Genomic DNA, 13,735 nt, shown 5'->3' with positions numbered 1-13,735 from the left:
AAAACCCAGCTCACTCATCCTGGAAGTAGGTTTCAATTAGGTTCTCTGGTTTCTGTAGTTTGATGGTACATTGTTCTTTCATTTTCTCGGATACCAAACTGCTTCCCCGGATGTTTCCTAGCACGGGTATTTCAGCTGTGAAGCTGAATAAGTTTGGAATTTTTTTTGGAGGAAAGAAGGACCTGATCGATTTGTAAAAGGTTCTGCCAGGGTAAATAAAAATTAGTTGAATTGAAGGGTCAGTAGCAAGAGGGGATAAAAAGTGAAAGTCAGGAGGTTTAAAGGGGAGAAAAACAAACTGATGGACAACTCTGAGGAAGGGTCCTTGATCTGAAAGGTTAACTCTGATTTTTCTCCACAGGTGCTGCCAGACCCACTGAACTTTTCCACCAGTTTGTTTTTGTTCCTGACTTCCACCATACATAGTTCTTTCAGTTTTTCTTTACGGTTAAACAGAATTTGATTCATAGAATCATAGTAACCCTACAGTGTGGAAACAGACCTTTCAGCCCAACAAGTCCACACCGACCCTCCGAAATTTACATCACCTAGACCCATTCCGCTACTACTCTACATTTACCCCAGATTAATGCACCTACGCTTCAGATCCCTGAACACTATGGGCAATTTAACATGGCCAATTCACCTACACTGCATATCTTTGATTGTGGGAGGAAACTGGAGCACCCGGAGGAAACTCACTCAGACACAGAGAAAATATGCAAACTCTACACAGACAAGTGCCCAACGCAGGAATCAAACCTGGGTTCTTGGCGCTGTGAGGCAACAGTGCTAACCACTGAGCCTGAGGGTGGTTGGGGTCTGGAATGCACTCTCTTGGAGGGTAGTTGGGAAACCTTGCAACTTTTTAAAAGTACTCAAATGAACACTGAAGTGTCGTAACATTCAAAGATATGGTCCTAGTGCAGGAAAGTGGAACTAGACAGTAGTACAAACTTAATAGACCAAAGGGCATTTTCTGTACTGTATGATTCTATCAATGTCAAAAGGAACTCAAACAGTTCAAAGAAAAAAATTTCAATCAGTCTAGCAATATCATAGAGACTGATCTAAACCCTTAGCTATGCCACTCAAACAACTTAAAGACTAGAAAACTGAAAATGAACAATTACAAATGACTTCTGAAATTCCTTTCCAGAGATAGCTAACATCGTCATTCAAAAGTGATAAATCAGTGGAGAAAAACGTTTCTTTTTTATGAAAATATCCAGAGCTTCAAGATCACTGGAAACACTTTGTTGAGAAAATGATACTGCTACAATTAATGAGTGATGATCTTTTGTGTACATAAGAAACTCCAAAAAGGGAGAAAGAAAAAAAGAGCTATTTTTAAACTTACAAAAGAGAATCATGGAGAAGCAGGCCTTTTAAATGATGGAGATCAGCAGTAGAAGGAGGATGATCTTTCCAAGAGCAAGGTTAGAACGACATGACAAAGTAAACTAATTTGCCAACCAGCCTACAGCACGACAGAAAATCTTCTTTTGGATTTTGATCCAGAAGTCAATTTTCTTGTCAACAATAATGCAATTGTACTTTCTAATGGAGCTTTGGAACTGTTCTTGTTTGCAGTCAAGCTGCCATCCCACTATATATCTGCACTCACCTTCCTAGAAGATAACATAGCACACATATCATCCAAGAGAGCTGAGAATTCTACTGGAGATTCATGGCTCAAGTGAAACAGGCTTGTTGGGAGGGGCGGGAGGGGGAGGGAGGGAGAACAGAGTGGTCAAAGTTTGGAGTTAAATATTCATGGTTATATGATTTAAAGGGGTACCCATAATATTGATTTAGGGGATGCGTGAAATAAAGGATTTACTGTTCATTCAACCCCTCAATGTCCTACTCAGTCACTCATTTTACCCACCCTCTCACCCCAGTTATTCATTTTTAAAAAAAAAATTCAAGCCTTCCTTCTCCTTCGCCCTCTCCCCTACCTGGGGCTCTCCACCTTGCAGGACATCAGAGGGCTTAAGAACAGAGAGGTGGCTGTTATGGTCCAAACCCCAAATTCCACCCTTAAAAGCATCGAGTTCTACTTTGTTGCTGTGTCTGCAGCTAGTGAAATGATAACTCTAGGAAAACACAAATAAATGTTCTACATTACTCAAAGGACATACCCACCCCACAACACATCCATTTCCGCGATAGAAAATATACCTGTACACAATTAAAATGCAGAATTACTTTATCAGCGCAAGTTTGAGCACTCAGTTCACAAAACATACTTCCATTATGCTATTTTTAAATTCAACTTCAAAATAGTGACCAAAAGAGTTTAACTATATTCACAGTGATTTGGTTGACAGTATCTTATCCCTGAATGGAATTGGTGCCTGAGTCTGTCAGGTCCCAAAAGATCTCCTCCATTAAAATCCTTTGCATTTAGTAATGTTTAATAAAGCCTGCTAATGTTCACTTACAAGACACTGTCAGTTTTAACTTACTGTACTGGCAACTAATGATGGTGTTGGAATAGGAAGATAGGATTGCAAACATTATAGTCACATAATGTTAGTTGAATTCTACCCTAGTTACAAATCAATGAACCACCACATCATGTAATTGCGTAATTAGAAGATCCACATTCACTAACTTTATCTGTAAACATTAATTTCTGTCAAAATTAAGTAAACTGTTTAAGCCACCAGTAATCCTCTTTTATTAGCAGTCAATACAAATGTTACATCATTCCGTTTCGCTATGGTTACTCAATTGTATTGCCGGAAAAGTTTTTGCAGATGTGCAGACACTAGTCTACTACGTATACTTTCGTAGGAAGCCAAAGACTGATTACAGGAAGACCCAGTTAAGACTTTAAGCAACCAAAGTTAGGCATGAGCACAGGAAATATGGACAATTCACATCCATGTTCTTTTTGTTTTTAAATACTGCAAAAGATTTCTTCCTTTAAAAGATCAGAAATAAGATGCTAAAGGTATAGGTTATTTAAATGATATGATACTGTTCACGGATAGTGACTCTTCATATATTGAGGTCTAAATTAAAATAAGCAAATATGAGAGGAAAAAGTTGATGTTGTGCTCACACTGCTGGTTCAGAAGTGTGGAATTCCTAAAAATGCCCTTGTGCTGCACCAGAGGTTGAGAGATTTTTATTGGAACGTGAGGGCGTACAATGGCAAATTAGTCGAATTTGTCATAATTCTTCTCTAAACATCTCAAAAGTGGCTTTCAGATTACAACTGATATCTTACAGTTTATTCTTAAGGATTGCTATCAAGAGACTGTTGTTCTGAAATTCCAGAGGTTCCACCAATCTTAGCAATAGAATCACAGAACTTATGTGCAGAAGTTAGCTATTTCGCCAATTGTTCCCCCACCAGCCCACTAAACAAGCATTTAATCTAGTGCCAACATTCTATTGCTTCCCATACTGTTCCATATTATTTTATTCAAATAATCATCTCTTCTTGAATGTCTCAACTGAACCTGTCTCTATCACACTATTAAGCAGTGCATTCCATACACTAACTATTCACTCCGTGAAAAGGTTTTTCTTCTCACTTCATCCATGCCTCCTGTGCATAACATTTAAAATCTATGCCCTCTTGTTCCTTTTAAGAATGGGGACAATTTCTATTCTATCTTCTCTATCCAGCACAATTATGATTTGCAAAATGACTTTCAGATCTCCTCTCACCCTTCCTCTCTCCAAGGAGAACAGTTCCAACTTCTTCAATCTATTCTCTTAGCTGAAGTTCTTCATCCCTGGATCCATTCTTGCAAATTGCTTTAGCACTCTCTTCAATGCAAACACTCTTCTGCACAAAAAAGGTCCGAGAAAAAAAAATACTGAGGGTTTCCAATTCCTGTTATCTGATGACAAAGGGCATGGATTTCCCAAACAGGAATGAAATTAAATTAAGTAATATGTATGATAACGGCAGAGACAGTACCAAGTATGTGGCATCCGTAATGAGAAATGAAGGGCTCCCTTAGCAGTGCCATGCTTGAACTGAAATTTTAAAATGCTGCATAGCAACAAATTAGAGCAATTAGTTGGGTAAGAAAAGTGCTTGGGCGAACCCCAAATTGTACTTGCATCCATAGGACACACAGAGATGAAGTGTCCCCTTGCCAAGCCTCTTCAAATACCAGCACAGTCAGTTTAAGGGGTGAATGATGTGCAGTTTTAGGGTAACTGTTGGTACAATATTTGTCTAAACAGACCAGTATAATAGGTCTAATGTAAGTGATGAGAGTTAACATGGTTCCAGTTTTGTATTAATCAAATTCTCATTTTCAACCAACATCGCTCTCCTTTTTGTGTTGTTTCTAGCTAGCTAACTGCTCAAGCCTCTCCTGTTAATATATAAACTCTCCAACAGCAAGTTGCCTGCAGCACCTCCACATGAATTTACATGAAAATTGGATCTCTCATGGCTCCAGGCTAAGGCTTGTCAAGAAATTGAAGGAGGTTTGGTTCTCAAACGTGCAGACCCAGCAGTGTATGAATATACCCAGCACTCATGAAACAGAGTCCCAGCTGTGGGTGACTAACTCCATTGCCTTGTAGAAGAGTTATCGGTTGAGGATGGCAAAAAACTCTGGAGTGGAGTCCAAAGGCAGTTTGATAACTAAATATGTCAACTTACCAGTAACTCCTTCAAGCTGGTGCCAAACGTAGTGCTCCATATATCCTTTGAACACCCACCCAGGGAAGTCAAGCAACAGCCTGATGTTTGGGCAGCCCGAAGTCTCGAGGCTTGTGCCCTAGAGAAGGCACTCTAGTTTCGACGAAGACTGTTAATACATTGTAGGAGACAGGAGTCACAACTGGTAAGCCCAACTTGATTGTCATAAGTAATATGTACTATGAATAGTCCATAGTGGGAGGGATCATTGCATCCCACTGATCAGCTCTCGTCAACCTTAAATTGGACAGTCGAGTACAAGATGCTGACCTACCATGGTCCAGCTGCTTTGATGGATGCTTGGAGCTGAGAATCTCTCCTCAACAAGTGGACCAAATAATTGCACCAGGCAAACAACAGAAAAAGATGTTAACTCTTCAACAGGTAACCTGGAATGCCAGAACCATGTGCATTAGACTGGCAAATAAATTGTAGTTGGTCAGGAACATGCACAAGACAGTTGTGATTGATATTGTTGACAATGCTGAAAAAGAGACAGGCCTGCCAAGAGAGGATCATTGAAGGGAGAACATTATTCAATCACTTGGCAGAAGAGGAGTTAACAGGACATGCATGGCAAGCACACTACCAGGAACTTGCTGCTCTTGATGATAGAATACCCACATCACTACCCCACCTCCCTCCCCAATACAAATGGTTAAAATTGCTTTCTCTCTATTCAGCTCTCACTAGTAATGCTGGTTAACCTCACAAAAACATATGTATGCTCCAATGCTGTGCTCGACGACAGAGAGAAAAGTGTGCTCGACGACAGAGAGAAAAGATCGTTTCTACAAGGTATTTAATTAAGAGTTCCTAAGACACAACATGTTTACCTACAGGGGAATCTCAATGCAAGAGATTGCAGACCATAATTCAGAGCAATGCTGCCTCATGAATCATGGGAAAATGAATGAAAATACTAGATAGGTTACTGAGCGTTGCTGCTACCATAAACCATGTGTACATAATACTGTTTTAGAACAAATCATGCCGTAAGCTAACCTGTTCAGTAATATTATTATCTGCCTCTAGACCAGGTGGGTCTTAACCCTGGTACTCTTAGTCCAGAGGTAGGGTCACTACTACTGAGCTGCCAGAGCCCCCTGCCCCAAAGACATTCAAGATCACAATATTGGTAACAGCTGAGCCTAATCATCACCAGATGTGACTCCCCAATAGCACTCTCAGCACACACAAGTACCATAGCACTGACTGTATTTCAGACTATTCCCTGATGTGCATCATTGGTAGGATGCAAACTTTAAATTTTTTTTCATTCAAAACAAAAATGTCTTCCTAGTCATACCACCTATCTGGGTGAGAATCAACAGCTCCTCAATTCAACTAAATTAAACTGATTCTCTCCAGTATTCTCGAGTGCAGAAGAAAAAAATTTTGAGATACCATTTACAACACTGCACTCTCATGGGAACCAAAACTGGAAAAACACTGACTGCAATACATGACCACTACTATATTAGAACTTGTCATTGAAGTCAAGTGATCTGTCCTCATTAACTACAGTGGAGTTCTGGACAAGAAGACACTGAGTGCATGAAGAGTTGCTCAAAGTAAAGTCCAACAGGCATATCGCCAATGACTACTGGCTTTGACTTTGCCAGAATATCCAGATGTTTTTCTATATACGGAACACTTGAAGTACATATGATGAAATCAAAAAAGACAACAACAAAGAAAACAACACAAATGAAAACAAAGACAGAGGAGTGGGTCATTGACTGCAATAAACAGTTGGAACGATGGATGAAACACTAACTTTAGTTGTATTCCAGGGAGAACATGATCACAGGGACCATCATGGAAAAGTAGGATGTCAAAGCCATGGTGTTCAAGCTTAACAAAGCGTCTGACTTGTTTGCCAACAACAAATTTCTAGTTGATGGTGTTATACTATCTAAATTTATTGAACAATGGCAAACAGGCACACCTGCTGCATCCACACAAAGCTCTGACTCTGCTGCAGAGAGAGGGCAATGCCTAAAAATGTTTGTGATGCAAAGAATGCGATCCTGTAGAAGTGAACAAATGCACATACACTGATTCTAACAAATATTGAAGAATCTTCCTGCTGAACTTGTTCAAAAATATACTTAACCCTGTTCCCCTTGTCAGACAGCAAACCTTAGCTGAACACACCTATTACAAATCCCAAAGTGGTTTGAGAACTGGGTGTTGGACAATAGTCATGACCTCAACATTGTGACATTGCACAAGAAACGCCATGAACATGGAAAATTACTATCTTGTGTCTTCAGTAACTTCAGCAAGGTATTCAACAATATGCAAAGTGCCAGTTTATTGAAGTTGAAGAAGATAACTGGCAACCCATCAAGTTGCTCAGGCTGATCTCTTTTCTCACACAAAACGTAAGATTAGCTATTACATGGTAACAAGGCATCCCTATGAAATTTGCAGTGGGGTTAAAGAGGTTTCTGTTCTAGCACTGACATTTCTTGTACAAGATAATGATTTGAAAACAGTTAAAATTAGCTTAACCCAACCTAATGATGTCTATGGTATTTGGGAGAAAAAGTTAGTTTTGTGTGGCATCTCGATGGAGACAGATGCAATGTTCTTGGTTCCTGAAAATTGTAATAATGCCTAAGTAGTAAATATTAATTGCAGCTATAGACATCACACAATGAATTATACCTTGTTATGTAAGACAAGTGTCTTAGATTTCTAATGGTCTATTCTCGACTACTGATAATCAGGCAGGATCTTACACAAAGTATAGAAAGGAGGTTTGGGTCTTGTCATGCAGTGGTAATGCCCCTTTCTCCAGACAAGGAAGTCCAGGTTCAAGTTCAACCCGGGCAACAGTCACTGATGGTTGTGACCTCGGGAAACCGAATGTTTGAATAGTCACTGGAAGAGGCAAGCAAAAATGAAAAGCTCATTGGATGCAAAGAAAGCCAGGGGATGGAAAAAAAAAATCAGAGGTCAGCAAATCTTGTATCCTATCAGCTCAATGCCTTCATTTGCAGGAGAGATAACTGGTCTGAGTGGGACCCCTGAACCTTGCTAGGCGATGTTTAACAGTGATGACAATGCACAAAACTTTGTTGAACAAAATGAAGGGCTTCAAAGCAACATAAGATGCAATCATAAAGTGAGAAATTTCTGGGCCATGTTATTATTTGCTACTACGTGCTGAATTCAATTTCTTACATTCAACACTCTCAAAATGAACATCTACTGTCCTGAGTAGTTCCGGTGGAGCTCACCTCCAGAAAGCATGCTATTTGCCTGGAAGCTGGCATGCTTTTTGTCTGGAGTCAGGCTGAGCGGTAGGCAAGGAGACTGCATAATCAAGAAGCATTAACCCTAGATGGTGAGACCATCCTGAAGTAAGGTAGGGGTCATGCAAGCACTTGAAGCCTGGCTTAAAGCTCTGAAGGCTGGGAAACCCAGCTGTCAACAGTTAAACCTGAGAAATAGGGTTAATCCAAGTCTTCAAAAATTATAATATTTAAAATGCCAATTAGCCTTCTGGGAGCAGGTTGGCTGCCTGTCACTTGTCTCACCTCACTAAAACCCAATAAGTTAGTGGGCCACCACTGGTGTCTCAACACAAGAGGAATTTAAACTCATTTAACTACCCAACCTCTTACACATGATAAAATAGTCCCCTCAATCTCATAGATTCAGTAAACCCAGAAGTCATACCAGGTTTCCCAAAAGATTGCAGATGAAGAAGTTGTGTCTTAAAAAAGCTGACCTGATGTTGTTTGCTTGTCCAAACTTGAAAGTGAATGAATGGGCACCCGTAAAGACGACAAACTATATACAATTTGTAATGAATAAGACACACTAAGTAAAACTCCATACTCTAACTGAATGATAAGTACTGAAAGCATTAAAGCATTGAACAGTAATGATGTACAGATGAAAGCATTTAAACCAGTTCCAATAAAACAAAGAAATGTGACATGAACACAAAAAAAAACTTCACATGCTGGTAACCCAAAATTCAAACAAAATGCTCGAAAGTAATATAGCTACTTTTCTATTCCTCTTTTTGTATCTAAAATTCGTACGTAGTACTTTGCATCTAAAATGGTGCTTTAAGAGGCGACACCGTAAAACTTTTCACAGTACTCCTGTGCCTGACTGTGTGATAATAAAGGATATTCTAATTAGAATAATAGAATCATAGAGATGTAGAGCATAGACACAGATCCTTTGGTCCAACCTGTCCATGCCACCTAGATATCCAAACCCAATAGAGTCCCCCCAACCAGCGCCCTGTCCATATCCCTTCAAACCCTTCCTATTCATATACCCATCCAAATGCCTTTTAAATGTTGCAATTGTACTAGCCTCCAACACTTCCTCTGGCAGCCCATTCCACACAAACACCACCCTCTGAGTGTAACAGTTGTCCCTGAGGTCTCTTTTATATCTTTTCCCTCTCATGCTAAACCTATGTCTCCTAGTTCTGGACTCCCCAACCCCAGGGAAAAGACCTTGGCTATTTACCCGATCCATGCCCCTCATAATTTTATAAATCTCTACAAGGTCACATCTCAGCCTCAGAAACTCCAGGGAAAACAGCCCCAGCCTGTTCAGCCTCTCCCTATAGCTCAGATTCTCCATCCCTGGCAACATCCTTATAAATCTTTTCTGAACCCTTTCAAGTTTCACAACATCTTTCTGATAGACCAGGAATGCACGGCATATTCCAGAAGTGGCCTAAGCAATGACCTATGCAACATGACCTCCCAACTCCTGTTCTCAATACTCTGACCAATAAAGGAAAACATACCAAACCCCTTCTTCACTATCCTATCTACCTGTGACTCCACTTTCAAGGAGTTATGAACCTGCACTCCAAGGTCTCTTTGTTCAGCAACACTGCCTAGGACCTTACGTGTATAAGTCCTGCTAAGATTTGCTTTCCCAAAATGCAGCACCTCGCGTTTATCCAAATTAAACTCCATATGCCACTCTTCAGCCCATTGGTCCATCTGGTTCAAATCCTGTTGTAATCTGAGGTAACCTTCTTCACTGTTCACTACACCTCCAATTTTGGTGTCATTTGCAAACTTACTAACTATATTTCTTATGTTCACATCCAAATCATTTATAAATGATAAAAAGTACTGGACCCAGCACCAATCCTTGTGGCACTCCACTGGTCACAGGCCTCCAGTCTGAGAAACACTCCTCCTCCACCACCACCCTCTGTCTTCTACCTTTTGAGCCAGTTCTGTAACCAAATGGCTAGTTCTCCCTGTATTTCATTAGATCTAACCTTGCTAATCAGTCTACCATAGGGAATTTTGTCAAATGCCTTACTGAAGATCACATCTATCTCTCTGCCCTCATCAATCTTCTTCAGTACTTCTTCAAAAAACTTAAAGTTTGTGAGGCATGATTTCTCACGCACAAAGCCACGCTGACTATCTCTAATCAGTCCTTGCCTTTCCAAATACATGTACATCCGGTCCCTCAGGATTCCCTCCAACAACTTGCCTACCACCGACGTCAGGCTCACTGGTCTATAGTTTCCTTCTCACCTTTCTTAAAGAGTGGCACCACGTTAGCCAACCTCCAGTCTTCTGCCACCTCATCCGTGACCACCCATGATACAAATATCTCAGCAAAAGGCCCACCAATCACTTCCCTAGCTTCCCAAAGAGTTCCAGGGTACACCTGATCAGGTCATGGGGATTTGTCCACTTTTATGCATTTCAAGAAATCCAGCACTTCCTTCTCTGTGATATGGACATTTTTCAAGATGTCACCATCTATTTCCCTACATTCCATATCCTTTTCCACTCTAGAAATACTCAGGGAATCAGGTAGTACCCATGGAGAAAAACATCTTAAAACTGTGGCTAAATTGTCAAATACCTCATTTTAAAATGGAGAAATGGTTATTGAAGATCACAAGAGCATTGCTGGGAATTCCTGCAGTAATGTTCTAAGCTGGAATTGTTGGTCTCTGACATCCAAAATCACATGTCACTCCAGCCACAGAAGGACTTTTCTTTCTTTTCTTCTCCTTGACATGAATAATGGTGATGCAATAATGCAAGATGCCACACTGGGACTTTCAGGAGCTTCCATGTTGTGTTGCAGTGAAGTACTAACCTTGCAAATTCCTACCATACAGCCAGGGCAACCCCAAAGTGAATTTATTTGATTTTCACCAAGTTTCTTAATGCCTCGCTTTAGCACATTTTGCAAACTTGCTTTAGAATTGCTGCCAGATTACAAGATGGTGGTAGTAAGTGGTCCCTGTACCTCATTAAAGCCAACAAGTTAGACATGGTTCTTAAAACTAAAGGGATCCAATGGACCTGGAGAGAAACCAGGAACAGGGTACTGTGTTGGGTGATCCATCATGATCATACTTATTGATGGAGCAGGTTCAAGGGGCTGAATAAATGACTCCTGCTCCTATTTTCTATGTTTCAATGTTTCATGTCAGTATATTTTCAAGTCAATGTTTGTGTCTAAAATGAATACCTGTTTAGCTCAAAAGAATAGAAAAGCAAGCTTTTCAATAGTCAAATTTTTACATGGTGTTTTGTTAGGAAGATATGAAGTACCATAAAAACAGTATCTACCTCTACAGCAAGTGATTTTGTAGTATCATCTGGTAACCAAGAAGGACCATCACTAGTCTTCAGCCTACAATTAACAGTCATTGGTTGGGATTGATTTTTCAACATTTCCCCATAATCTGCAGCATCAAAATTAGTCTTCCATACCATAACCTGAAACACATATTGAAGAAGTTGAGTAGTATGTTGTCATGTACATAAAAATCAAGGACATAATTCTACATATTTAGTTATTACGAAAAACATTAATGCATAAGTTCATAAACGAAGCAGTTCGATTTAAAGCAAGTATATTTACTTTTCCAGTGAGCCAATAGGATTCAAAACTGAATGAGAAAGAAAGGAGCTTGTATTTATATTAAATTTTCATTGTATCAGGAAATTTCAATCTGCTTTCCAGTCTAAAGCAAAGACACTCTTAGGTTCAGACTTATTCACATCAAACTGCAGGAGGGCATTTGACTCACCATGCCCACATCAGTCAAAAATAATCTGACTACAAGAATCCCGTTTTTCAGTTTTTGTCCACATCCCTGGAGGCTATAACAACTCACGAAAACATCTTAATATTGCTGAAATGTTATGAGAGCTCCAGATTCCCATCTCTCAGTGAAAACATTTCTCCTCACTCTCCTCTTAACAGTCTACTTTTCAACTTCAACCTCTGGCCCCTGGTATTGGTCTCTTTACTAATGGAAAATGTGCCGTCCGATCCATCTCATGTCCCTCATAATCGTATATACTTTGATCACATCCACTCTCAACCTTCACTGCTCCAAGGAAAACACTAACCTATCCAATCCTTTCTCATAATTCACACCCTCCACCCAGGCAGCATTCTGATAAATTTCCTCTGTACCATCTCTTGAGAAATCACATCCTTCCCACAATATGGTGACCACACTGCATTCAGAACTCCAGTGGTGACTTAACCAATATGTTATACAGTTCCAGCACAGTCATCTTGCTCTTTTGTTCTATGCCTCAACTAATAAAGGCAAATGTTCCCTATGCCTTCTAACCACATTATCTAGTTGCCTTTCTATTTTCAGGGACCTGTAAATGTGCACACTAGAGATCCCTCTGATCTTCAGTACTTGTCAGGATCCAACCAGTCATCATGTAATTCTTTGTCTTTTTAGCCCTCCCCAATGCATTCTCTCATTTTTCCAAGTTGAATTCCATTTGCTACTGCACCATCCAGCTGATTGTTTGCTAATATCCTCCTGCAGTTTACAACCATGTTCCTCAGTATTTACCACCATACCAATTTTCATGCTGTGTACGTTTTGGTCATGCCTCTTACATTTAAGTCCAAATCATTAATGGACATCACAAACAGCGAAGGTCCGAGCAGCTGTGATGATGTTGTCACTTTAAGAGGTTATTTTGTCCTTTTTTTTTAAAAGAGATGTTGTAAGGCAGAGGTTCTGAACTGTCTCTAAGAAAGTAAACAATTTGTGAGGCCTTGGTTTTCTTTAAGTTGGAACAATGGAAGCAGTCTGGGTGTGGGCCACCTCTCTCAGGCCAGGCTTTTTAGTTTTGATTTAGATTTTAGGTTTAGTTTAAAGCAGAAGCTACTGGGGTCTCAAAAGAATTTGAAGCTTTACTGAATGTCTTCTAGCTGCTACACTCTGAGTCTTCTCAATGTTTGTTCCTCCTGGATTGGAGAAGCGCATGTGAGAACTTGTGTCTGAACTTGCCATTTTGCCAAGGGGTGTATTTATGGGATATTACTACATTGGAAGAGTTAATTAATAATAGTTACTGTATCTATTATTTGGTTTTGTTTTTCAGCAGTTATTTTTGTTTACATTTTAACTATAGCGTTTAAATAAATTGCGGTTGGCTTAACTTTGAATAGTTTGATCAGCTGCATCACATCTGGAATACAGCACTTCATGTATACCTTTACAATAAGAAAGTATTAGGGTCTCTGCTACCTTCTGAAAATATTTTGAGGTGGTCTGCTCTGGTCCATAACACAACGAGCACTGCAGAATCTTGCTGACTTGATTTCTAGTCACAAGAACACTCCCTTACCATAACTCTCTGCTTTCTACCTTTTAGCCAATTTTGAATCCTATGTGTAGCCTTGCCTTGGACCCCACAGGCTCCTACCTTCTTCACCTGTCTGTCATTATAGACCTTATCAAAAGCCATGCTAAAGCCAATGTAAACTACATGAAATGCATTATCTTCATCAACACACCTGGTTACTTGCCCAAACATTTGATCACATTTCACAAACAATGATTTTCCTTTAACAAATCAAAGCTGTCACTAATTACTCCATATCTCCAAGTGCAGATACATCTATTCCTCAAATAATTTTTAATAACTTCCCCACCACTAAGGTTAGACTTACTAACCCACACTTTCTTGGTCCATCGTTGCTCCATTTTTTAAAAATAAGGGGAACATGTTAGCAGTTCTCCAGCGCCTCAACTGTGGT

At 39.8% G+C, this 13,735-nt stretch overlaps 1 protein-coding gene across 1 annotated transcript in view; it reads right to left on the bottom strand.

Moving 5' to 3' along the window:
- The window catches only part of LOC132822106 (POC1 centriolar protein homolog A-like), a 148,607-nt gene that overhangs the window by 44,382 nt on the left and 90,490 nt on the right, over nt 1–13,735 (bottom strand). Inside the window, exon 9 of the mRNA XM_060835142.1 lies at nt 11,284–11,433. Within this exon, the coding sequence (XP_060691125.1) occupies nt 11,284–11,433 (150 nt within the window). The remainder of the gene's footprint in view (nt 1–11,283; nt 11,434–13,735) is intronic.

The sequence above is a fragment of the Hemiscyllium ocellatum genome, chromosome 14 (assembly GCF_020745735.1).
Source record: "Hemiscyllium ocellatum isolate sHemOce1 chromosome 14, sHemOce1.pat.X.cur, whole genome shotgun sequence".
Taxonomy (NCBI): domain Eukaryota; kingdom Metazoa; phylum Chordata; class Chondrichthyes; order Orectolobiformes; family Hemiscylliidae; genus Hemiscyllium; species Hemiscyllium ocellatum.
This window is presented reverse-complemented; position numbering and strand designations above follow the sequence as displayed.